The sequence below is a fragment of the Orcinus orca genome, chromosome 11 (genome assembly GCF_937001465.1).
Source record: "Orcinus orca chromosome 11, mOrcOrc1.1, whole genome shotgun sequence".
Taxonomy (NCBI): Eukaryota; Metazoa; Chordata; class Mammalia; order Artiodactyla; family Delphinidae; genus Orcinus; species Orcinus orca.
Window position 1 is genome coordinate 52,849,322 of NC_064569.1, and position 27,780 is coordinate 52,877,101.

The 27,780-nt window shown below is 39.9% G+C and overlaps 1 protein-coding gene across 1 annotated transcript in view; it reads left to right on the top strand.

Moving 5' to 3' along the window:
- Positions 1 to 8,328: 8,328 nt before the first annotated feature.
- HELB (DNA helicase B) overlaps positions 8,329 to 27,780 on the top strand; it is a 44,234-nt gene continuing 24,782 nt past the window's right edge. The window contains exons 1-6 of the mRNA XM_004276602.3: positions 8,329 to 9,559; positions 10,982 to 11,392; positions 12,283 to 12,452; positions 14,816 to 15,694; positions 25,602 to 25,779; positions 27,170 to 27,311. Coding sequence (XP_004276650.1) covers positions 9,373 to 9,559; positions 10,982 to 11,392; positions 12,283 to 12,452; positions 14,816 to 15,694; positions 25,602 to 25,779; positions 27,170 to 27,311 — 1,967 coding nt within the window. The 5' untranslated portion in view covers positions 8,329 to 9,372. The remainder of the gene's footprint in view (positions 9,560 to 10,981; positions 11,393 to 12,282; positions 12,453 to 14,815; positions 15,695 to 25,601; positions 25,780 to 27,169; positions 27,312 to 27,780) is intronic.

Below are 27,780 nucleotides of genomic sequence, written 5' to 3' on the forward strand. Positions count from 1 at the left end.
CACAAAGAGAGGAAATTTTCCAGCCATTTAAAATAAACCCAGGGAAACATACCTGCTAATCTGAAGGCAGTTTGATTTCTCAAACAGGGTGGACCCTATGGAATGCTCAAATATATTTCTGTCCCACGAAGTCAGTCTTCTATTGCTGATTATGAATTGCATGGGCATAGCACTTTTTACTTGGTCCCTGATTTGCTGTCCTTCTGTTCTATAAGTCATCCCATAGCCAATATGACACACTGTCTTATCAATGTCAGTTTAGTATTTCTGCCTCTGTTTCTATCGATCCATATCTGAAATAACTAACTTCCACTCTAGATATTCTCTATCCCCTTACTCCTCATTCTCATCATCACTTGATATTTGTATTTACTTCCTTTTGACTATCTCCTCTCACTAGAATATACCGGGACTTGGTCTGTTTTGTTCACTGTTCTTCTCCAGCACCCAGAACAATAACTGTCCTGAAATCTATATTTACTGAATAAATGAGTTGTAATCTTTTTATGAATACTTCCCAAACTTGTTCTGTTTTTGATTTCTATTTTTTAGTTCACTTATTGTATAAGATTAGATCAATAATTTTCATAAAATGCCTCACAAATAAAGACCAATATGACTGAGTAGGGATCTACCCCCAGCACCACCTCCCTGTGGTAACAGAGCTGAATGCTTTTGCTTTGGTGCTTACATCACTCAGGCAGGTTTGTTAGGAAAGGAGCTTCTAGAAAATATACTTAAGGAGGCAATAATTTTTTATCAATATATTCTCCTACAACTTAAAAACTCATATACTGAAACAGAAATAGAAGGGCATAGATTTAGCCCTACCAATATTTTAGCTTGAGCAAAAACTTATGTAATAAAGCAAACTAAATTGAATTGCAATTGAGGTGACTGGGGCCATTTCTTTGTTTGTAACATTTAGAGACGAGGGCTTAACATCAAAGTCAGTTAATTTCATCAGCATTTCCACTGAAATGCCCATATGGCAAAGAAGAGGGCTTGCATGCCTCATGGGGTCTTGAGGTACTAGCCAGTCTGTCTTCGCAAAGGTGAAATTACTGTTAAGTTTTATCTTTTACCTTAAAAATTCTTGCCAACTTTTCATTCTATATAATGCATCCTTATTTTTTTAAATATTAGAACAGGGTACTAGATAACATTATGAGTCAACTGGACACTTCAAAAAGCCTTTTATCTTGAGACTTTTTGTCCCTTTCTGGTGTATCACCACTTACCTACCAGGAGCCTAGAGTCCTGATTAGAGAATTATGGAACTAGATGTCAGCTCTTTGTGAGTAAGTCTTTTTGTTTCTTCTTTTCTTATTGAAGTATAGTTGATTTACAATGTTGTGTTAGTTTCAGGTATACAACAAAGTGATTCAGTCATATATATGTGTGTATATATATATATATATATATATATATTCTTTTTCAGATTCTTTTCCCCTATAGGTTATTATAAAATATTGAGTATAATATAAATATTGAGTATAAAATATTGAGTATAATATAATATAATACTTTTTGCTTCTTTAAATCCATTTTGAGACCGCAGAATACTATCACAGTGTTTTAGCTTTCAAAGGTCCTCAGAATCAGGCCCCCAGTGCAGTTTTCCAGCCCCGTGTCCCATTAATCCCAAAGCTACATACCTTAATTAAATTATAGATACTTTTGGCAAGGGCCACTATTATTTACTTATGTCTCTCACTATACTCACTAAACACAACCATCTGGTATGTGGTCAGTATTGTGTCAGGAAGGATAGGCTAGGTTCTGCTGACTTAAGAAACAAGTCCAATGCTTCCCTGGTGGCGCAGTGGTTAAGAATTCGCCTGCCAATGCAGGGGACACGGGTTCGAGCCCTGGTCCAGGAAGATCCCACATGCCACAGAGCAACTAAGACCGTTCGCCACAACTACTGAGCCTGCGCTCTAGAGCCCGCGAGCCACAACTACTGAAGCCCACGCACCTAGAGCCCGTGCTCCACAGCAAGAGAAGCCACCCCAATGAGAAGCTCGTGCGCCGCAACGAAGAGTAGCTCCCACTCGCCGCAGCTAGAGAAAGCCCGCGCACAGCAACAAAGACCCAACACAGCCAAAAATAAATAAATAAATAAATTTATTTTAAAAAAAGAAAGAAACAAACAAGTCTACTGCCTTAGTGGATTAACACAAAAGGATTTCTCCTCATTTATTCAGACCCTACTGCGGGTCCGTGTCACTCTCCAGGGCAGTTGTCCATTAGGTGATGGCTCATCGTTGCACCTCACACTCCTACAATCACCAAGGCAAGGAGAGTTGAGCGCCCAAAATTAAATGCCTCCACCCTGAAATGATGCTTCGCTATGATTTTTATAGGCCAAAGCAGGTCGGATGGCCATGACTAACTCCAAATAGGTGGAGAAGTACAGCCCTACTGTGTGCCTAGAAAGAGAGGGGAACGAGATACCAGTAGACGGGTAATACGTGCTGCACACATGCAATCTCTTGACTGAACAAAATCTAACACATTTTTAATTAGGATTTCTGCTCTGTATGTAATTGTCAGTCTCTTTGGTAATCCTATTATTTAATTCATTTTTTAATTCTACTGTTCTCCTTTGGACCCCAGTTTAATAAACAAAACAGACAAAATGCTAATTTAAACATTCACCTGGATAAATTAATTCAGAGTGCTTTCCCATAACTGTGAAACCATCATTATCATGACTACATCTTAATTGCATGCTTTACCTAGTCATTAATTAAACAGGTCACTAAATCTTATTCCCTCCGTACTCTCCCAATAAAACGTTTAGGTTTTACCAATGATAGCTTCACAGTGTGTTAGCTGCCTTGATACCATCCAGGCACACTAAAACAAAGGTATTTCCAGTGTAACCAGAAAATACTTTCTGTGTAATTTAGGGGAAAAAACTCTACGTGAGAAGCAATATGAATGAGATACTGAAATTCTTTGCTTCATGATTCAGGTTGATTGATTTATTTAACAAACATTGCCTGGATTTTGAAGGGATATTGAAATGAGAGCTTGGTTCGTGTGACATGAATAGCCACGTTTTCAGAAGGATATGGTTAAGCTTCTGTTTACGACCTTCACTGGCTTCTCCCTGTGGCCTCCCAAAGTACTGCAAGTTCTGGCTCTAGCCCGGCTCTCTGTCCAGCCTCATCTCCTACCCACTCCTTCTACTCTTGACTTCAGCTACTGGCCTCTGTCAATCCTGGAATCCCTCTTGCTCTTTCCTGCCTTTTTTCCCATGACATTGACTTTCTGGAAAATCCAGGTCAGTTGTCTTGTAAAATATCCCATGTGCCAGGTCGAGTATGCACATATTATGGCCTTTTGTTGAACAGCCCTAGAGCTAAGAATAGGGAAAAAGGGTGGGGGGAGAGGAATTATGTGATGGAGATCATTTGTGGCCTGAAAAGCCTAAAGTATTTACTTTCTGACCTTTATTCTAGATCTTTTTGTTTCCACATGGTATTATTCACTTTGTACCTCAGTTCCTTGGATTTTGGGCAAATTGAAAAGTAGGTCTAGAACTGTGCTGTCCAATATTATAGTCACCAGCCACATGTGGCTATGGAGCACATGAAATGTGGCTCGTTCAAACTGAGGTGTGCTATAAGGGTAAAATACACATCAGATTTCAAAGATTTAGGATAAAAAGTGTGAAATATTTCATTAATGATTTTATATTGATTATCATGTTGAAATAATATTTTGGATATATTGGATTCAATAAAATGCATCATTAAAATTAATATCACCTGTTTCTTTTTTCATGTGGCTACCAGAAACTTTTATATTGCGTATGTGCTTCACATTATATTTCCATTGGACAGTGCTTGTCTAGAACCTTGATTAAAATCAGGTTAAATATTTTTGGCAAGAATACTTCATAGCTGATCTTATGTAATCATAGTGTATCACAGCATGAGACACGCATCAGTTTGTCCCGGCACTAAGTTTGATAACTTGATTAAGAGGAGACTGACAAGTGTCTCCACTGTAAAGGTCCACTTTCCCCTTCACAATTTATCATTTCTTATAGCCATGGGACTATCAGCTTCCCAGTGACTTTTCACTTAGTGGTTTTAGTATCCTTTGGTGATCCTCGCTTGAATTAGTTATTATACTGGGGATTGCAAAATGGTGTTTTGTATTTTAGAATTTCTTCTTAAATTTCTTTTATTTTTTATGTATTTTTTACTTTTTCAAAACAAACAACTTTTTATTGACGTGTACTTGATTTACAATGTTGTGTTAGTTTTTGGTGTACAGCAAAGAGATTCAGTTATATACATATTCTTTTCCAAAGTCTTTTCCATTATAGGTTATTACAAGATATTGAATATAGTTCCCTGTGCCACACAGTAGGTCCTTGTTTTTTATCTATTTTATATATAGTAATGTGTATATGTTAATCCCAAACTCTTAGTTTATTCCTCCCCCTCCCCTTTCCCCTTTGGTAACCATAAGTTTGTTTTCTGTATCTGTGAGTCTATTTCTGTTTTGTAAATAAGTTCATTTGTATCATTTTTTTAAGATTCCATATATAAGTGATATATGATATTTGTCTTTCTCTATATGACTTATTTCACTTAGAATGATAATATGTAGGTCCATCCATGTTGCTGCAAATGACATTATTCCATTCTTTTTATGGCTGAGTAATATTCCATTGTATATATGTGCCACACCTTCATTATCCATTCACCTGTCGATGGACATTTAGTTTGCTTCCATGTCTTGACTATTGTAAGTAGTGCTGCTACGAACATTGGGGTGCATGTATCCTTTCAAATTAGAATTTTTGTGTTTTCCGAATATATGCCCAGGAGTGGGATTGCTGGATCATATGGTAACTCTATTTTTAGTTTTTTAAGGAACCTCTATACTACTCTCCATACTCTTATTTAATGTCAGTTAAATTCCTTAACTGACATTCTTTTCTTCTTTTCCTTAAAAAAATATTTTTAGTGAGTATCACAATGGACACATCAGTTTTCATTTGCTCAGTGTGTTACAATCAAGTGCAGTCATTATTCTTTTTGTTACTCAAACGTCTCTAAATTTGGCTAGTGGGATGCCCTTCAAGCTGGCTCCCGAATCCTTTTTATCATAACCCTATTAGCTTTTGAGTGCTTCCTTGCCTTCTGGTACAGGAAATCCTAGGGCCATCTTGTACTTTCCTGTCCCAGAGGTGGAATCAGCCCTTCTTTTTTTTTTTTTAAATTAATTAATTAATTTATTTTTGGCTGCGTTGGGTCTTAGTTGCTGGGTGGGGGCTTCCTCTTGTTGCGGCAAGCAGGGGCTACTCTTCATTGTGGTGCGCGGGGTTCTCATTGTGGTGGCTTTTCTTGTTGCGGAGCACGGGCTCTAGGCACGTGGGCTTCAGTAGTTGTGGCACATGGGCTTCAGTAGTTGTGGCACTTGGGCTTCGGTAGTTTTGGCACTTGGGCTTCGGTAGTTGTGGCTCGTGGGCTCTAGGGCGCAGGCCCAGTAGTTGTGGTGCATAGGCTTTGTTGCTCCGCGGCATGTGGCAACTTCCCGGACCAGGGCTTGAACCCATGTCTCCTGCATTGGCAGGCGGATTCTTAACCACTACGCCACCAGGGAAGCCCCAGCCATTTCTTAAGAAGCCTCCATTTCTTTTAATAAGAAATAGTATTCCAAAACCAGGATGAAGGTGGTAGATGTGATCAGAGTTACTGGGGTGACGTTACTTTCAGGCCCTTTCAGTAGACAGAGCTAGGATATATATTTTAAGAAATCACAAGCTCATATTGATATTTCCAGCTCAGGTATAATGCTATAGAAGTTTTTCTTAACTTCTTTTATTCTATGTTTGTATTTCTCTTCATGTACATTAAAACCCTTCCTTTGATAAAACACAAAGACATTTACTTGTTTGCTTTATGCTACGATACACATTGTATTCAAATTACAATAACAGTATTACAACTAACATTAACCATAGTGTGTGGTAAATTTTTTTTTTTTTTTTTTTTAGCGGTACGCGGGCCTCTCACTGCTGTGGCCTCTCCCGTTGCGGAGCACAGGCTCCGGACGCGCAGGCTCAGCGGCCATGGCTCACGGGCCCAGCCGCTCCGTGGCACGTGGGATCCTCCCGGACCGGGGCACGAACCCGTGTCCCCTGCATCGGCAGGCGGACTCTCAACCACTGCGCCACCAGGGAAGCCCAGTGTGTGGTAAATTTTAAGATTATTTTGTAGATCTTTTGTCCTCAGAATATAACCTACTAAGGGTATATAGTCAGAGTAACTTAAAATATTTATTCAAAGTATTAAGAAGTAACTTGAACTAGTTTTTTTGCCTGAGAGGTTATGTTATCCATTTGATAGATAGTTTCCTTTGTTTCTGTTTGTGTTCAATTTTAGGTTTTGATTTTGTTTCTTTATTTTTGAATATGTGAAACATTTTCATGGCTCAGAAGTTAAAACCATTATAAAAAGTTACTCAGAGATCTTGTTCCCACCTTTTTCTCCATTATCCTGTTTCCACTCTATCTGTAGGTAACTATTTTCATAAAATTCTGGTTTATGTTCCCTGTGTTTGTTTGCTTGTTTTGTTTTTGCAGATAGAAGCATATGCAAACACATAAAACTATTTTCATTGTTTTATGTCTTTTTTCTTATTTAACATAATATCCTGGAAGTTCAAAAAGGTATTCCTCATTCTTTCTTTTATAAAATTGCTGAAGAATACTCCATGGTGTGGATGTACAATAGTTTATTCAATAGGTCTCTTACTGGTACACATTTCTACTGTTTCCAGTCCTTTGCTACTACAAAAGTTATACAGTGAATAACCTATGCCTATGTTGTCTTACGTTTGTGGAAATGTAGCTTCAAGAATCATATTTTTAGAAACATCCCAAGTGATTCTGATGCACAGCCAGGTTTGAGTATTGTTGCTTACTGTGTACTGTAAAGATGGTATCCAGGAACCTAGAATTGTTAACATTTTAAAAAATGAGGAATCAACAGGTAAAGAAGCAAAGTCCTCACCATCCTGAATCCTAACCTATACTACCTAGTAGAATGCAACTGAGTTATATAAACAGAAGCTTAACATCTGGAGTCTTGTGCCTAAATCATCCTGTTGGTAACAAGGTTATCTTACGTATAAACGCGTAAGTGGACCACATTTGGGCAGCAGAGCTTTCAGTTTGGATGCGTTGAGTCAGAGGGAGCCAAGGGGCATCCAGTCCTGGCATCTAATAGGCAGTTGTTTGCACAGGTTTGGAGATTAGATTGGGGTCATTAGCATGTAGGTGACAGAGTAGGTGAAAGATGATTGAGGGAAGGATTACAGAGTGAGGAGGTGCTTAGGATGGAACCCTGGGAAACACAAGTACTTAAGAGGCCAGTAGAAGAACCCAAAGAAACTATAAATGGCCAGAGAGGTTAGAGGAAAACCTAGGAAGACAAGTCACAAAAGCCTAGGAAGCAGAGTGTTACAAGAAGAAAATAGTTATGTGTCAAATACTGTTGAGAGGTGAGGCAAGACAAAGGCAGAAAGGTATCCACTGCATTTAGTAACAAAGAGACCAGTGGTGAGACATGTGTCAGATCAGATTCCATATTGTGGTGGAAACAGCAGCCATCCTGAGTGTTAAGGAAGGCGTTCCACCTCATATAGACGATCCTTGGAAACACTGATGCAACAGAGGGTGTTTCTAAAAGCACCAACAGTCAACATTTGTACCCAAAGGAAAAAAAATCAATTTTAGTAATTTCCCCCGTAAGTTTTTAAAAAAAGAACAAAAGAACTTTATTTTTTATTGAAGTATAGTTGATTTACAAAGTTGTGTTAGTTTCAGGTCTATGGTCCCATAAATTAAACAAACAAACAAACAAAAAAACTTTGGTGGTGGTTGTTATTTATATTAGAATAAGATGCTTTTGGATTTAGCAAACAGTGTATGCTTAGTTATTTTGTTTATTATTAATTTCATAATAAATAGTATCAAAATAGTAATGTAGTAATATATTTTATGGTGTTCCTCAAGAAGTACCATGACTTTCAAACGCTATCCCCATCAAGTATGGGAACCATGGCTCCAGAATAACTTTTAAACCACTGTTCTCTTCTACTTGCTTTCCCTCACTCCTGTCTATACCCTGGGCTGTAACTAGACTTTTTTGCCCCACTGCGAGCAGGCAGCAGCCCAGCTTAAAGAAGTTTGGGAGGCCTGGGTGTACTCACAGAGGAAATGATAAAGAGGACTTTGAAAGTCATCTAATGTAGTGCTTTCCAAACCTGGCTGAGCATCAAAATCTACAACTTGGGACGTGGGTTGAAAAGAAGCCTGGGTCTCTGCCCTAGATCCCGATACAATGGGTATTGAATGGGGCCTAGAGATCTGTACCTTGAGTAAAGTGCCTTTGATCATATAAATTCAACACCTGACGAAAACAGAGGCCCAAAGGAGTCATGACTAGGCGGGTCTCCCGATTGGAGATTCGCGGTTCTGCGCTTTGGGTGCTGGCCGAAGGGCATTTGGGTTTTCGTTTTGGAGGCATCGGGGAAGGGCTTGCTTTTCCAGGTTCTCTGGGGTCACTAGACTGCCGTTCCCTCGCGTTTCTCTCTATGCAGGAGTCACAGTGGGTTAGCGGCTCTGCAAGTGCCCGTATGCTGCTGCCCAATCAGCTGGTTTCCTCCGGGCACCTGGCGAAGCCTCAAGTCTGGCTGCGGGGCGGAGGCGGGAGAGATCACCCCGCCCCCGCATCCGCTCCGCCCCTTGCCCGACCCAGCTGAGCCTCGACCCTCCCCACCCAATCCCGGTCCTCCGCTGGGAGCTTGGGGCGGAGCTTCGCCGCTGCTCCGCTCCTCCGCGCAAGCTTTTAGCCTGGGGAGTGGGAGCGTTTGCGAAAGCTGATGGTGTTTTTTTAGAAAATAAGTTTCAGATGGACAGCATTGGGCTTCCCTGGTGGCGCAGTGGTTGAGAGTCCGCCTGCCGATGCAGGGGACACGGGTTCGTGCCGCGGTCTGGGAAGATCCCGCGTGCCGCGGAGCAGCTGGGCCCGTGAGCCATGGCCGCTGGGCCTGCGCGTCCGGACCCTGTGCTCCGCAACGGGAGAGGCCCGCGTACCGCAAAAAAAACCCCCACAAAAAACAGATGTACAGCATTATAGTTCAACATCTGTATATACTAGAGCGTGATCACCACTACAGTCTAGTTGCGATCCGTCACCATACAATTAACCCACTTCATGCATTTCGCCCAACCCCCTGGAAGCTGACGGTCCTACAGTCGCGGAGCTGATTGGCTGTTCTTGGGCGTTACGTAGCCCGGGTTTTCCGGAATTTGGGTTGAGCTGGGGAGAGCGGAGTATGGCTTCTCTGAGTCAGCCCTTGCGCGAGCTACAGGGACCTTTGCTCCCCTCCAAGGACCTGGTGGAGGAGGAAGATGATCATCTGAGGGAGGATGCGGAGGAGGAGGAAGACACGGTGTTTGTCGATGCCAAGGAGCTCTGCAGTGGGGGTGTAAAAGCGGGCAGCCTCCCTGGTCGGCTCCGTGGTGAGGAAGCAACTCGCCCCTGGGAATGGGTTTGGAGGATTAATGAACTGTTTACCATTATGGCCTCGTCCCAAATAAGGCGCCCCATCGCTGCTAATAGACTTCCTTTGGGATGGCCTAGCTGTTTCGTCCTGTTTAGGATAAAATAAAAACAGCAACAACCACAAGAATAGCAGAGACTTGAGCAAATACTATGTGTTAAGCTTGGGCTCCACGTGTATCTCATTTACTGATGACAACTTTTTCAGGTAGTTTCTTAGTCGAGGAAACAATGGGTCTCCAGCCAGTATTCACACCCCGAATCAGGGCTTTTAACTATTTTCCTGTCTTTCCTGGAGTCGAGTATGTGGTTACTTTTCAGCTACTTAGACACACACGCACATAAGAAACACCCCAAGGCACTGTTGATTCATTAACCTTGCGTTAATAACCTTGTGATCTGTGTTTACCTTGTATAGTTTCCTGTCCTAAGAATTATACCTATTATGTGTACCTGGTGACTGATGTTTGAGAATGTTTGAATGTTCAGACCACTGCTGTACTGTAGAATTTTTCTGGTGATGGCATTGCTCTATATTTGCTCTGTCCAATACAACAGCTGTTACCCACATGTAGCTATTAGAACTTGAAATGCAGCTAGTGCACCTGAGTTGAATTTTAAATTTTAATTAATTTAAATTTAAATAGTCACAGGTGAGTGGCCAATACAGGTTTAGACAGAAACTTTTAAGTATTTGTGGAGGGTTTAGTCATTTATCCTGAAAGTGTTAGTGATTGGCTACCATCTTCCAAGCAAGGTGTTTGTTTTGTTGGGCTACCTTGGAGAGATTAGATGATGAGGTTGCTGTCTTAATGGAGCTTACCCTCTAATGAATTAAACTGACATTCTATAGATAATCACAGAAGTAACTATAATATCACTCAGTGCTTAGAAGGAATAGTACGAAGTGCTATGAGAGGTTATATTCATGAGATTCAGGGCTTTCCTCAGGAAGTGACAATTAAGCTGAGGTCTGTAGTAAATGGGGTAAACGGTAAGGAAGAAATTATTTAAGGCAAGTGGAACAGCTTTTGCAAAGGCCCTGGGTAGGAGGGACCATGACATTTTTTAGAAACTGCTTGAAGGTCAGTATTGACTGAGATCAGAGTAGCAGAGAGAGGACTGCTTTTAGAAGAGGAACAACAAACTTTTGCCATGTACCATGCCTCCCTCCTGGAATACAAAAACAGATGAAACATTGTCATGTTCTAGAGAGCTTACAGTGTAGTAGAGGGAGACAGATAAACAGGTGAGTGGAATATAGACACTGTAATAGACATCTGTAGAGGGTACTGTCCAGGGATTAAAGAGAGTAGTGGATTTGACAAAACATTGGGAAGAGATTTTAAATTTATCCTAAATTACCTTTTTTTTTTTTAAAGTTTCAATTTTTGATGAAAATACTCACCAGCAATGTGAAGTGTTTGGACGTTTTCCGTTACTGGGTGCTTGGTGGCGAGTGAAGGTACAGGTGAAGCCAGTAGGATCAAGGAGCTTTCAAGTTCAAGGATTTCCTTCTTACTTTTTACAATCAGATATGGCAGCACCAAATCAGTTACACATCTGTTCCCTCTTTCTTAAAGACTGTAATGTCTCCAGTGAAAAGAGAAAAAAATTTTTAGCATGGGTAAATGCTGAATCAAGTTATAAAGACCTCAACTTTGAAAACCTTAGGGAAAAACTAAGAACTTACCAAAAGAACATTGGAAGGAATACTCAAAAACAATCTACACAGAAAACACAAGAAGAGTCACCACCAGATGACGAGATACTGCGTTCTCTGGAAAACACAAGTAAGTGATTTTATCATTGAGTTTTAGTGTAACTGAGATACTGGATGACTGGTGTGTTTAAAATATTACCAGTACAGTATTGATATCTTGGTATAGTATTCCTTTTTTAAATTGGTTTGATGAAATGTGTTTGTATTGCTTTTGGAGTATGTCATTGACATTGCAGGTTCCTCATCTGTAATGTGAAGAGATTGGGTGAGATGATCTTTAAACACCTTTTAGTTCCTTTCCTGCTCTAAAAGTGTGATTCTAGGTCTCTCTCTAACTTTTGTGTCCTAGGATTACCTTGAGTCATTAAGAAGAAGTTCAGTTATCAATTATTCTGTTTCAGAAGGGAGAGAAGAAAGGCAAGAATATGAGCAATCCATTTTGGAAAGATTTCAGTTCAAAATAGTTTAAAATAACTTCTAAATATGGTTTGTTATCTGGACATTCACATAGATGGAATATTTCATTTCTTAATTTTATCAAATAAATTTGGCAGTACATCACTGAATGATTTCAATGATGAAAGCATGATTACAGTAAGAAGAATGACTATAAAGATTAATATGTGAATGATTTTTAATGCTTAGCTTTAAATTTATATATTATTGAGTCAGAAATTTTATTCTGATTCTACTGCAAGCAGAAGGAAACAAAAGGCTAAGAAGTAGCTATCTAAGCATTTGAAGAACATAAATTTTGGTGTTAAACACAATGAAAACCATCTTGATACAAAAGCAAGTGTTATAATACAATCACTTTTCTTGCTGGTCACAGTAAATTTATTACTCTGTCTTTGATTTGGATTTCTTAAACTGGTTGTGCTAAATGAGAAAGTCCATCAAATCAGTTGTTCTATGAGCTCATTTGTATGTTTCTATTTGTTCTTTTCTGATATCCTGTAGTTCCGTTTATAACTGTGATGAGAGCTCTGCAGTTCCCCAAAATAATGGAATTCCTTCCAGTTCTTCTGCCCCGACACTTTAAACGGCTCATAAGCTCAGATTCTACAGAGGTGTTGGAAGAGATAGAAGAGATTTTAGGTACACAGCCATGGAAACTCGGATTTCGTAAAGTAAGAAAGATATTTGCTTAGCGTTTTGTAATCTTATACAAGGGAGGATGTCTCAAGCTTGACAGTTTTTTGTATCTCTTTCAAGGGAAAGAAATTTGTATGACTTCAGTGTTGATTTATTTTCCTTGCAGTGTTGCAACTAAATAGAAACTTCTTCCACCTGTAGCTCTTATGCAATAAATTTACAAAGGAAAACAAAATAACAAAATAAATGACATTCAAATTATCAATACTTCAGTTACATAATTTAATTTCATATGACATTTTTTGTAACTGAATTGCCTTAGCACCTTGAATATAGATCTCATCGAAGACAAGTTCTTGTGTGTTTGGCAAGTCCATTCTGCTATGCTACGCCGTTCCTCACTTTCCTATTTGAACTTTCGAAGACCTTCATTATTCATATGGTATATGATGATGCCATTTGATTCTTTTTCTTTGGCACAATAATGTTATTTACAATTTCTTTGGCACTTCTGTTTTTCTTATTAGAGACCAGGAGTAGTAAAGTGGCACCGCGAAGCTCCAGAGATGTTGAAAACCAAATGTGGCACTTAAATCTTGGCAGTACTTGGTTATAGATGGTTTTCCAAATGAAAATACAATTTAAAAATTCTGAGATAATTGGTGGGATCCCCAAGAATGTTTACAGATCCCACCCCCCTGCCCCCCATTTGAGAAATACTGGAATAATGAATTTGTTCCCTCTATAAAATGACTGATTTCAATATGCTTGGAAAAATGAGATTCTGGAACATTAGATTATTATATATATTTATTCAGTAGGAAAGAGAAGCAGAGCAATGAGCCTTCTGGGACTCAAGTGGGACTCAAGTCCCCTTTTCAGCGTGTAAACCACCACCCAGAATAAAGACTTTTACTGAGGTTTTGAATTCATTTGCTAGGGCTGCTGTAACAAACAGCATAGACTGGGTGTCTTAAACCACAGACATTTATTTTCTCACACTTCCGGAGGCTATAAATCCAAAGTCAAGGTGCCAGCAGGGTTGATTTCTTCTGAGGCCTCTCTCCTTAGCTTATGGATGGCTGTCTTCTTCCTGTGTCTTTACATGGTCTTCCCTCTGTGCTTGTCTGGGTCCTAAAATCTTATGACATCAGTCATATTGGATTAGGGCCCACCCCAGTGATCTCATGTTAACTTAATTACCTCCTTAAAGACCCTATCTCCAAATATGGTCACATTCTGGGGTACTGGGTGTTAGGATTTCAACATACGAATTTTGGGGGGGGACACATTTCAGCCCATAAAATGTATGGAGGGCTCCAGGGGTGATGTCTCCATGGGAAAAAAAAAAAAAATGGAGCTGGTAGACGACCTACTTAGTGGATCATGGTGAAGGAAGTTCTGTACCTTTTCAGTGGAGTTTGGGCAGAATTTTGACAGACACATGGAAAACTAAACAAGCCAAGAAAATGAGGCAGTCAGTAACTTCACAATATACACGAGAGTTCAACACAAAGTTAATGTAATCACAGCATATCATGTCACTCAGCCGTGAATCCTGTTTACACTGATTTAACAAAAATCAGTTTTCAAAATGTATACTATTAACTTTTCTCAAAGATGGGAGGAAGAGGGCTTCCCTGGTGGCGCAGTGGTTGAGAGTCCGCCTGCCGATGCAGGGGACACGGGTTCGTGCCCCGGTCCGGGAAGATCGCACATGCTGCGGAGCGGCTGGGCCCGTGAGCCATGGCCGCTGAGCCTGCACGTCCGGAGTCTGTGCTCCGCAACGGAAGAGGCCACAACAGTGAGAGGCCCGCGTACCGCAAAAAAAAAAAAAAAAAAAAAAAAAAAAAAGATGGGAGGAAGAGAAGCATGTGTGAAAGTGACAGTACAAAGGGAGCAAACTTGCATGAAGAAAGACTTTCCATAGTAAGGAGTTAACTAATTACCTAAATTTTTTTTAAAGAAATTAAGGAATAGTATAAACAATACATAGAAATGTGGAGATAAATTCTGGAAGAAATAACTGAAAATGTTGAGGGTGTTGCCTTTAGAAGGCATGGAAAGGGTAAGTCAGAGGTTTCCAATTTTTTGTGAAAAGTCTCATAGTGTTATTTGACTCTTAAAACTGTATGTGTATTGCTTTGAAAAAACAATTTTAATTATGAAATTATAGAGATCTCTAATCACAGTACAGTTAATTAAAAAAAATTAGTGATGTATTAGGTACATAGTTTTTTTCCCCCAAATTTTGTTGAAACACGTGTCTTCTGGAACTTAAAAAATTATTATTAAACACCATAGTTTTCACTGTAATTCTCATAATAGTCATCTAATAGTCAATTATAAAAATATTTATAATTTTTATAAAGCAAACTTGAATTTACTTTTCTTAAAGATAACCTACAGACAGTTGAAGCTTCTGCAATGTGAGGCAAGTTGGACATCGTTTTGTCAGTGCAGGTCTCTTCTCCAGTTGATGACTGATTTGGAGAAGAATGCATTAGTAATATATTCTGAACTGAAGCGGATGTGTAGAGAGCAAGGGCACACGTGTGTTGAAGAACCTGACTTAACTTCTGAATTGTCAGACCGCATGTCTTTTCATGATGCTTGGCAGTCTCTGAAGTTCTTGAAGGATATCGGTGTGGTGACGTATGAGAAGGGCTGTGTCTTTCTTTACGACCTTTACCAGGCTGAAAGAGGCATTGCCTCTTCAATCTGTGACCTGATGACAAGGTCGCCATGGCGATTACATGTTGATGTCAAAAAGGTGCTTGCGTCTATTCACACCACAAGACCTGAGAATTCAGAAAGTGATGATACGCTAAATAAAAGTGAACCTGACGAAACAAGATTAGAAGATCCTGTGGATATTTGGGACACGCAGGACAGCGGTGACCATATTTGGGATAATGGTGAAAGTGAAGTTAAGGCAGAAATACGTGAAGTCCAACTGGATCAGGATCAGGTGGCTGCTTTGGACATGATTTGCTCCAATGCTGTGACAGTCATAAGTGGGAAAGGTGGTAGTGGGAAGACCACAATTGTTAGCCAGCTTTTTAAGCATATAGAGCTGTTGGAAGAAAGAGAAGTGAAAAAAGCTTGTGAAGATTTTGAACAAGACCAGAATGTACCAGAAGAATGGATTACCTTCACCGAGCAAAGTCAGCCGAAGCCAGGCAAGGCTATAGAAGTTTTACTTACAGCACCTACAGGGAAAGCAGCTGGCTTACTGAGACAGAAAACTGGTTTCAGCGCTTATACACTATGTCAGGTAAAGCCTCTTACATTTTTTCTGTACATAAAACGTTTGCCTTAAACACGGGCTTAATGTAATGAGTTTATTTTTCATTTCTTCCTGACAGAAATCAGTAGGTATTTATTTTATTTTATATTTTTTAACATCTTTATTGGGGTATAATTGCTTTACAATGGTGTGTTAGTTTCTGCTTTATAACAAAGTGAATCAGTTATACATATGTTCCCATATCTCTTCCCTCTTGCGTCTCCCTCCCTCCCACCCTCCCCATCCCACCCCTCCAGGCGGTCACAAAGCACCGAGCTGATATCCCTGTGCTATGCGGCTGCTTCCCACTAGCTATCTACCTTACGTTTGGTAGTGAATATATGTCCATGCCTCTCTCTCGCTTTGTCACAGCTCACCCTTCCCACTCCCCATATCCTCAAGTCCGTTCTCCAGTAGGTCTGTGTCTTTATTCCTGTCTTACCCCTAGGTTCTTCATGACATTTTTTCCCTTAAATTCCATATATATGTGTTAGCATACGGTATTTGTCTTTCCCTTTCTGACTTACTTCACTCTGTATGACAGACTCTAGGTCCATCCACCTCATTACAAATAGCTCAATTTCGTTTCTTTTTATGGCTGAGTAATATTCCATTGTATATATGTGCCACATCTTCTTTATCCATTCATCCTATGATGGGCACTTAGGTTGTTTCCATCTCCGGGCTATTGTAAATAGAGCTGCAATGAACATTTTGGTACATGAGTATTTTTGAATTATGGTTTTCTCAGGGTATATGCCCAGTAGTGGGATTGCTGGGTCATATGGTAGTTCTATGTGTAGTTTTTTAAGGAACCTCCATACTGTTCTCCATAGTGGCTGTACCAATTCACATTCCCACCAACAGTGTAAGAGGGTTCCCTTTTCTCCACACCCTCTCCAGCATTTATTGTTTGTAGATTTTTTGATGATGGCCATTCTGACCGGTGTGAGATGATATCTCATTGTAGTTTTGATTTGCATTTCTCTAATGATTAGTGATGTTGAGCATTCTTTCATGTGTTTGTTGGCAGTCTGCATATTTTCTTTGGAGAAATGTCTATTTAGGTCTTCTGCCCATTTTTGGATTGGGTTGTTTGTTTTTTTGTTATTGAGCTGCATGAGCTGCTTATACATTTTGGAGATTAATCCTTTGTCAGTTGCTTCATTTGCAAATATTTTCTCCCATTCTGAGGGTTGTCTTTTGGTCTTCTTTATGGTTTCCTTTGCTGCGCAAAAGCTTTGAAGTTTCATTAGGTCCCATTTGTTTACTTTTGTTTTTATTTCCATTTCTCTAGGAGGTGGGTCAAAAAGGATCTTGCTGTGATTTATGTCATAGAGTGTTCTGCCTATGTTTTCCTCTAAGAGTTTGATAATTTCTGGCCTTACATTTAGGTCTTTAATCCATTTTGAGCTTATTTTTGTGTATGGTGTTAGGGAGTGATCTAATCTCATACTTTTACATGTACCTGTCCAGTTTTCCCAGCACCACTTATTGAAGAGGCTGTCCTTTCTCCATTGTACATTTGTGCCTCCTTTATCGAAGATAAGGTGACCGTATGTGCGTGGGTTTATCTCTGGGCTTTCTATCCTATTCCATTGATCTATCTTTCTGTTTTTATGCCAGTACCATACTGTCTTGATTACTGTAGCTTTGTAGTATAGTCTGAAGTCAGGGAACCTGATTCCTCCAGCTCCGTTTTTTGTTCTCAAGATTGCTTTGGCTATTCGGGGTCTTTTGTGTTTCCATACAAATTGTGAAATTTTTTGTTCTAGTTCTGTGAAAAATGCCAGTGGTAGTTTGATAGGGATTGCATTGAATCTGTAGATTGCTTTGGGTAGTAGAGTCATTTTCATAATGTTCATTCTTCCAATCCAAGAACATAGTGTATCTCTCCATCTATTTGTATCATCTTTAATTTCTTTCATCAGTGTCTTATAGTTTTCTGCATACAGGTCTTTTGTCTCCTTAGGTAGGTTTATTCCTAGATATTTTATTCTTTTTGTTGCAGTGGTAAATGGGAGTGTTTTCTTGATTTCACTTTCAGATTTTTCATCATTAGTGTATAGGAATGCAAGAGATTTCTGTGCATTAATTTTGTATCCTGCAACTTTACCAAATTCATTGATTAGTAGTTTTCTGGTAGCATCTTTAGGATTCTCTATGTATAGTATCATGTCATCTGCAAACAGTGACAGCTTTACTTCTTCTTTTCCAATTTGGATTCCTTTTATTTCCTTTTCTTCTCTGATTGCTGTGGCTAAAACTTCCCAAACTATGTTGAATAAGAGTGGTGAGAGTGGGCAACCTTGTCTTCTTCCTGATCTTAGTGGAAATGCTTTCAGTTTTTCACCATTGAGGATGATGTTGGCTGTGGGTTTGTCATATATGGCCTTTATTATGTTGAGGAAAGTCCCCTCTATGCCTACTTTCTGCAGGGTTTTTACCATAAATCGGTGTTGAATTTTGTCAAAAGCTTTCTCTGCATCTATTGAGATGATCATATGGTTTTTCTCCTTCAATTTGTTTATATGGTTTATCACATTGATTGATTTGCATATATTGAAGAATCCTTGCATTCTTGGAATAAACCCCACTTGATCATGATGTATGATCCTTTTAATGTGCTGTTGGATTCTGTTTGCTAGTATTTTGTTGAGGATTTTTGCATCTATGTTCATCAGTGATATTGGCCTGTAGTTTTCTTTCTTTGTGACATCCTTGTCTGGTTTTGGTATCAAGGTTATGGTGGCCTCGTAGAATGAATTTGGGAGTGTTCCTCCCTCTGCTATATTTTGGAAGAGTTTGAGAAGGATAGGCGTTAGCTCTTCTCTAAATGTTTGATAGAATTCTCCTGTGAAGCCATCTGGTCCTGGGCTTTTGTTTGTTGGAAGATTTTTAATCACAGTTTCAATTTCAGTGCTTGTGATTGGTCTGTTCATATTTTCTATTTGTTCCGGATTCAGTCTTGGCAGGTTGTGCATTTCTAAGAATTTGTCCATTTCTTCCAGATTGTCCATTTTATTGGCATAGAGTTGCTTGTAGTAATCTCTCATGATCTTTTGTATTTCTGCAGTGTCAGTTGTTACTTCTCCTTTTTCATTTCTAATTCTATTGATTTGAGTCTTCTCCCTTTTTTTCTTGATGAGTCTGGCTAATGGTTTATCTATTTTGTTTATCTTCTCAAAGAACCAGCTTTTAGTTTTATTGATCTTTGCTATCGTTTCCTTCATTTCTTTTTCATTTATTTCTGATCTGATTTTTATGATTTCTTCCCTTCTGCTGACTTTGGGGTTTTTTTGTTCTTCTTTCTCTAATTGCTTTAGGTGCAAGGTTAGGTTGTTTATTCGAGATGTTTCCTGTTTCTTAAGGTGGGCTTGTATTGATATAAACTTCCCTCTTAGAACTGCTTTTGTTGCATCCCATAGGTTTTGAGTCGTCGTGTCTCCATTGTCATTTGTTTCTAGGTATTTTTTGATTTCCTGTTAGATTTCTTCTGTGATCACTTCGTTATTAAGTAGTGTATTGTTTAGCCTCCATGTGTTTGTATTTTTTACAGATCTTTTCCTGTAATTGATATCTAGTCTCATGGCGTTGTGGTCAGAAAAGATACTTGATACAGTTTCAATTTTCTTAAATTTACCCAGGCTTGATTTGTGACCCAAGATATGAGCTATCCTGGAGAATGTTCCATGAGCACTTGAGAAAAATGTGTATTCTGTTGTTTTTGGATGAAGTGTCCTATAAATATCAATTAAGTCAATCTTGTTTAATGTATCATTTAAAGCTTGTGTTTCCTTATTTATTTTCATTTTGGATGATCTGTCCATGGGTGAAAGTGGGGTGTTAAAGTCCCCTACTATGAATGTGTTACTGTCGATTTCCCCTTTTATGGCTGTTAGTATTTGCCTTATGTATTGAGGTGCTCCTATGTTGGGTGCATAAATATTTACAATTGTTATATCTTCTTCTTGGATTGATCCCTTGATCATTATGTAGTGTCCCTCTTTGTCTCTTCTAATAGTCTTTATTTTAAAGTCTATTTTGTCTGATATGAGAATTGCTACTCCAGCTTTCTTTTGGTTTCCATTTGCATGGAATATCTTTTTCCATCCCCTTGCTTTCAGTCTGTATGTGTCTCTAGGTCTGAAGTGGGTCTCTTGTAGACAGCATATATATGGGTCTTGTTTTTGTATCCATTCAGCCAATCTGTGTCTTTTGGTGGGAGCATTTATTCCATTTACATTTAAGGTAATTATTGATATGTATGTTCCTATTCCCATTTTCTAAATTGTTTTGGGTTTCTTATTGTAGGTCTTTTCCTTCTCGTGTTTCTTGTCTAGAGAAGTTCCTTTAGCATTTGTTGTAGAGCTGGTTTGGTGGTGCTGAACTCTCTCAGCTTTTGCTTGTCTGTAAAGCTTTTAATCTCTCCATCAAATCTGAATGAGATCCTTGCTGGGTAGAGTAATTTTGGTTGCACGTTTTTCTCCTTCATCACTTTCAATATGTCCTGCCACTCCCTTCTGGCTTGCAGAGTTTCTGCTGAGAGATCAGCTGTTAACCTTATGGGGATTCCCTTGTGTGTTATTTGTTGTTTTTCCCTTGACTGCTTTTAATATGCTTTCTTTGTATTTAATTTTTGACAGTTTGATTAATATGTGTCTTGGCGTATTTCTCCTTGTATTTATCCTGTATGGGACTCTCTGTGCTTCCTGGACTTGATTAACTATTTCCTTTCCCATATTAGGGAAGTTTTCAACTATAATCTCTTCAAATATTTTCTCAGTCCCTTTCTTTTTCTCTTCTTCTTCTGGAACCCCTATAATTCGAATGTTGGTGCGTTTAATGTTGTCCCAGAGGTCTCTGAGACTGTCCTCAGTTCTTTTCATTCTCTTTTCTTTATTCTGGTCTGCAGCAGTTATTTCCACTATTTTATCTTCCAGGTCACTTATCCGTTCTTCTGCCTCAGTTATTCTGCTATTGATCCCATCTGGAGTATTTTTCATTTCATTTATTGTGTTGTTCATTATTGTTTGTTTCATCTTTAGTTCTTCTAGGTCCTTGTTAAATGTTTCTTGCATTTTGTCTATTCTATTTCCAAGATTTTGGATCATCTTTACTATCATTATTCTGAATTCTTTTTCAGGTAGACTGCCTGTTTCCTCTTCATTTGTTAGGTCTGGTGGGTTTTTATCTTGCTCCTTCATCTGCGGTGTGTTTTTTTGTCTTCTCATTTTGCTTATCTTACTGTGTTTGGGGTCTCCTTTTTGCAGGCTGCAGGTTCGTAGTTCCCGTTGTTTTTGGTGTTTGTCCCCAGTGGCTAAGGTTGGTTCAGTGGGTTGTGTAGGATTCCTGGTGGAGGGGACTAGTGCCTGTGTTCTGGTGGATGAGGCTGGATCTTGTCTTTCTGGTGGGCAGGTCCACGTCTGGTGGTGTGTTTTGGGGTGTCTGTGGACTTATTATGATTTTAGGCAGCCTCTCTGCTAATGGGTGGGGTTGTGTTCCTGTTTTGCTAGTTGTTTGGCACACGGTGTCCAGCACTGTAGCTTGCTGGTCGTTGAGTGAAGCTGGGTGCTGGTGTTGAGATGGAGATCTCTGGGAGATTTTCGCCATTTGATATTATGTGGAGCTGGGAGGTCTCTTTTTGACCAGTGTCCTGAAGTTGGCTCTCCCACCTCAGAGGCACAGCACTGACTCCTGACTGCAGCACCAAGAGCCTTTCATCCACACGGCTCAGAATAAAAGGGAGAAAAGGCAGAGAGAAAGAATTAGTAGAAGTAGGAAGAAAGAAAGAAAGAAAGAAAGGAGGGAAGGAAGGAAGAAAGAAAGAAGGAAAGAAAGAAAGGGAGGGAGGGAGGGAGGGACGGTGGGAGGAAGGAAGGAAGGAGGGAAGGACGGAAAAAAGAAAGAAAAGATAAAGTAAAATAAAATAAAGTAAAATATAATATAGTTATTAAAAAATAATTATTAAGAAAAAAAATTTAAAAAAAAACGGACGGATACAACCCTAGGAGAAATGGTGGAAGCAAAGCTATACAGACAAAATCTCACACAGAAGCATGCACATACACACTCACAAAAAGAGGAAAAGGGGGAAAAATCATAAATCTTGCTCTCAAAGTCCACCTCCTCAATTTGGGATGACTCGTCTATTCATGTATTCCACAGATGCAGGGTACATCAAGTTGATTGTGGAGCTTTAATCCGCTGCTCCTGTGGCTGCTGGGAGAGATTTCCCTTTCTCTCGTTTGTTCTCACAGCTCCCAGGGTCTCAGCTTTGGATTTGGCCCCACCTCTGCGTGTAGATTGCCAGAGGGCGTCTGTTCTTCGCTCAGACTGGACGGGGTTAAAGGAGCTGCTGATTCGGGGGCTCTGGCTCACTCAGGCCGGGGGGGAGGGAGGGGCATGGAGTGCGGGGCGGGCCTGCGGCGGCAGAGGCCGGCGTGACGTTGCACCAGCCTGAGGCGCGCCGTGCGTTCTCTCGGGTAAGTTGTCCGTGGATCACGGGAACCTGGCTGTGGCGGGCTGCACAGGCTCCCCCGAAGGGTGGTGTGGATAGTGACCTGTGTTCGCACACAGGCTTCTTGGTGGCGGCAGCAGTAGCCTTAGCGTCTCATGCCCGTCTGTGGGGTCCGTGCTTTTAGCCGCAGCTCACGCCCATCTCTGGAGCTCCTTTAAGCAGCGCTCTTAATTAATCCCCTCTCCTCGCGCACAGAAAGAGGGAAGAGAAAGTCTCTTGCCTCTTCGGCAGCTCCAGACTTTTCACCGGGCTCCCTCCCGGCTAGCCATGGTGCACTAACCCCCTGCAGACTGTGTTCACGCCACCAACCCCAGTCCTCTCCCGGCGCTCCGACCGAAACCCGAGCCTCAACTCCCAGCCCCGCCCGCCCCGGCGGGTGAGCAGACAAGCCTCTCGGGCTGGTGAGTGCCGGTCGGCCCTGATCCTCTGTGCGGGAATCTCTCCGCTTTGCCCCCCACACCCCTGTTGCTGTGCTCTCCTCCGCGGCTCCGAAGCTTCCCCCTCCGCCACCCGCAGTCTCCGCGCGCAAAGGGGCTTCCTAGTGTGTGGAAAACTTTCTTCCTTCACAGCTCCCTCCCACTGGTGCAGGTCCCGTCCCTATCCTTTTGTCTCTGTTTATTCTTTTTTCTTTTGCCCTACCCAGGTACGTGGGGGTTTCTTCCCTTTTGGGAGGTCTGAGGTCTTCTGCCAGCATTCAGTAGGTGTTCTGTAGGAGTTGTTCCACGTGTAGATGTATTTCTGGTGTATCTGTAGGGAGGAAGGTGATCTCCGCGTCTTACTCTTCCGCCATCTTCCCCTCGTCCCTGGACAAATTCTTAGAAAGTACACTCCCCCAAGACTATATTGTTGGTGAGAATGTAACTGGTGCAGCACTGTGGAAAAGAGTATGCTGGTTTCTCAAAAACCTAAAAATAGAACTTGGCTGAATACTGTCTCCATCCTTGCTGGTTGTTTCATATTCAACAAGTTATTTAACTTCTCTGTACCCAAATTTCTTGCTAGTTCTGAAAGCTAGCAGTCCAAAACAGAGGTCACAGTGTGTCAAGGTGTCATCGGGGCCAAGCTCCTTCCCGGAGGATGCCGACATTTCTTGGATCGTGGCTTCCTTCCTCCATTTCCAAAGCCAGGAGCTGCCACGCTCTCACACCTCCTCACTCTGACACTGACTCTTCCAGTAGGCATTTATTGAATGTCTTCTAGATCCTTGCCTTGTGGTGGCTAATCACTTAGATCAGTGCCACTCAAAACAGCCAGTCTATATAAACTGTTACTGTTTGCAGTGAGTTAGGAGCTTGTGCCAGAAAGCAGATCAGTGTACCGCTTCCTTCATTGAGAATGTCTTAGTATGAAAAAAAAAAAGTCAGGTAAACTAAAGTGTATGCTTAATGCTGTATTTAGTTTAGATTCCGGCACATGCCCTGTTTCTCAGTGGGACTGGCTTCAAACATGAGTCCACCTTTTGTAGAATGAAAGCTCCGTCGAAGTGAGGACTTGGATCATCTGGTTTAGTGCTTTATCTCCTTTGCCTACAACAGTGCCTGGCAAATAGTAGTCGCATAATAAAAATTTCAAATGAATTAAGATGCTTGAAAAAAATAGCTTTGGCTATAGTTAAGAGTCATGAAGTTTTAAACTTGTAAAGAGTTGGAGAGTTTCCTTTAGCCCTGATCTGCCATTTTATAGATCAAGGAAGTTAGTCGTTGGAAGATTTCTGAAGGAAATAATAATTGAATTGGAGTCTAATGGACAAGGAAGCTCAGGTAAGGAGAAGAACATTTTATTTAAGGGAAAGGCCTTCCCAGAGGCATTGAGGTGAATGATCAAGTGCATATAGAGGGTTTTGAGGGGACTGCATTGATTGGAATGAAGTCTGTGTGTTGTAAGATAATGGAAATTACACTTGGTTTAGACCGGGAATTTGAGCTTTAAAGTTTGTAAAGTATTTTGCCGTTTCATTAAATCCTTGACAAACGAGTGAAGTGGGTAAGTGATGTTATCTGCATTTTACAGGAGAGCCACTTAAAATTTGGGTGTGTTAAACAATTGGCCCCAAACCTTAGCTGAGTGCAGAGCTAGCGCTGGGATTCACATTTCTGACCTCCCACCTTGCTTCTCTTACCAAGGTGCCATGATCCCCTCATTTACTACAGACCTTATATACCTCACAAAGAAGCTTGGACTTGATTTACTGGGGAGCCATTTAGGTTCCTAAGCAAGAGAGTGAAATGAAGAAAGCAGTTCTAAGGAAGGCTACCGGAATCATAGACCCACGAGCCACCTCAGAAATTGCTTTTGCATTACTTTTATTTGTCACATGAGTGGGCATGATCCTAGAGCAGTTCAGTGTAGCTCATTGGTGGAAGAGTCTTCTGATCAGTTTATGATTTTTTCCATTACGCCTTCACTTCTGTTTAGTCTGAAGGATTGAATTAGAAAAGGAGAGGCCAGAGAGGGATCATTACTAAATTTCATCTTAAGTTCCAACTCTGATCAATTGGTAGTATCCTAATATCAGGTTGGGATGCTGGGAGGACATTTCTGAAGCCATGTTTAGGCTCAGGAAAGAGTGTAAGGGCACAGGAGAGGCATTGAGGTGGCACTTAGGCCACTTATTTATCATCCTTGGGCTAGGGATACCGGGTTTAGCAGAAAAAAATGCAAATAATTTTTTAGTGTAAGTGAGCATATATAGATATATGCATACAACATAGAAACATTTGTGGAATGGTATACAACAAAATATTTAACATTCTCTGGTTGTAATTTTACAAAAAAATGTTTCCCTCTTCTGTGTTTTTTTAAATAGTAAATATTATTACCCCTGTAATAAATAGTTTTTTTAGTTGTCTTGGTGGTGGTTTTTTCAATGTTGGGAAAGTAAGGGAGTTTAGAATACTAGGAGAAAAAGTAGTATTTTCATAGTTAGTTTGGGCAGGCACCCCCTAATTTCCAGAATGGAGTATTACAGTTGGGAGAAGAGAGGGGCTTAAGTGTTTGGGCCATCTCAGAAGGCCAAGAGAAGGTTTATTTGGGGGTAGAAAACAATAGGGAGTTCTGTCTGGTCAAGAGTGATAAGAGGACAGTTGGGATTCTTGCAGTGGAATGGTGCTGTGTGAGAAGCTTGTTAAACACACCAAGTACTCCCTAGGAAGCAATGTTTTGAACTATTTCATCTGTCTTTTCTGGGATTCATCCTATAACTTTTGTGTTCTCTATTTCTTTAGTCTGTTTCCCTATGTTACTCTATGTACATCCTCCCTGTCCCTTCCCCATTTAAGAGTTTTGTTTTAAAAGAATATGTTGTTAAAAAAAAATTTTTTTTTTTTTTGGTAAATTTTATAACCCAAATTTAAAAATGCCATACTTTGCTTGTAGGTCAATTATAGCTTCTACTTATGGGAGACAAAAACAATGACCAAGGACATGCCATGGAAATTTTCTTCGGTTAGAGTTCTGGTTGTGGATGAAGGGAGTTTGGTATCTGTCGGAATCTTTAAATCAGTTTTAAATTTACTGTGTGAGCGCTCCCAACTTTCTAAGCTTATTATCCTTGGTAAGTTAAAATATTGTTGGTATCCTAATTGTTTGGTTCAAATTATTGTGGTTAGTACGTTCTTTATACCATTGCACTGTTTTAATATCCATATCCTACAGACGGGAAGCCATTTCTCAGACCCCACTCTGAAGCCACTCTGAGTTCAGTCTGACCAGCCTCTCTATCAGCTTGGGTGGCTCTTTGTTTTGGCCAGGATATCAGCAAGCTAGGTTGTGAATGAAATAGAGTTGTGAGGAGTTACTGTCATTACCTAAATGGTGACTATTAAAATAGTAAAATTCTCACAGACTCAGAGTAAATCAGGATGTAGATCATTTGGAAGTAATAGAAAGTCTGAATTATAGACCACTTAAAAGTAATTTTATGATTTTAAGCTAGTAATTCACATTAGACCTCCTCAGCCTCACAAGTCCTTTCCAATTCCGGTGAGATTCAGTTTGATGCTATTAGGTAGTACCGATGTGTAGACCATGTTTTTTAATGGAGGAAAAAATAGAATTGCAATGAGAGAATCAATATATTTATAAATAACTGTTTTAGGTATTTGAGGATATTGTGTAAGCAGTTGATTTTATTAATAGCTTAAGCATGCTTTCAGTTTCCACCCAGAAAATAGTTTCTCTTTAAGGTTTGCTTGTTTGTTTAAAGTAAAAAGATTTTTAATAGAGCAAAATATTATCATTACATTACTGGAATTTATTATCAAATGCACTGGGTTTGTTTATTTTGCATTTTGTACATTAAGTTTATTTGAGGCCATAGATTTTTCCATGTTTAGTAAGACACTGAGCAAGATTGAATAAGTGACTAAATTCTAGATATCTAAGGCCTGTTTTTTTCTTTACCTGTTGGTGAAAATATATGCCCCAACAGTTTGCCTGTGTTTATAGATATGAAAAAAGTTCAATTCATGTTTTACCTTACTGTGTTATCACTATTTTTTCTATCTTACATTGTTTAATTGGAATGGTTTTTTTTTTTTTTTTTTTTTGCGGGCCTCTCACTGTTGTGGCCTCTCCCGTTGCGGAGCACAGGCTCCAGACGCGCGGGCTCAGCGGCCATGGCTCACGGGCCCAGCCGCTCCGCGGCATGTGGGATCCTCCCGGACCGGGGCACGAACCCGTGTCCCCTGCATCGGCAGGCGGACTCTCAACCACTGCGCCACCAGGGAAGCCCAATTGGAATGGTTTTTGTTGCTATTGTTGTTGTTGAATATTTTTGAAGACTTAATGTTCTTAAGTAATTTTAAACGAAGATTTTTTTCTTTTTTCCTCAGAGTAAGTCTTTATGATTATAGCATATATCAGTAGGGAGAAATAAAAATAATTTCTAAATTTCCAGATCCCAGTTACATAAAACCTACTCTATGTATTTTTCCCCCTTTTAGGTGATATTAGACAGTTACCCAGTATTGAACCTGGTAACTTGCTGAAAGATCTTTTTGAGACTCTCAAGTCAAGAAATTGTGCTATTGAACTAAAGACAAACCATAGAGCAGAATCTGAACTAATTGTGGACAATGCTACAAGGTATACTATAACTAAAATTTTGCATTTTCTCTCTGTCGTATTAGAAATAAAGGTAAAAAAAAATATTAGCTTTTGAATTAGGGTGATTCAGTGCAGTATGTTCACTATGCTCTTTTAGCAAACCTTTTCTGTCCTTCAGGTATATGTATACCTTTTGTCCCACAGTTAGAAAAGCAAAGTATTTTTCATTATTGATCCAAGATAAATTAGTGTTGAAATTTAAGTATAAATGTGTTTTCCTGATTTTAAAAGTATATATGTGAAATAAAGTTGCATCAGGCTTAGAGACCAGAATAAACCCAAGGGGAACAGAGACTTGGAAATGAATTAATTAGAGTTCAAGGGTGACTTGGGGAAGACATTTTGTGTAATTTTTATAAGGGGAGCCCAAAGCAGGAAAAAAAAAAAAAAGAAAAAGATAAAGAAAAAGGTATTTTACTCCTTGATGAATCCTGGTGGCACCTGTGGC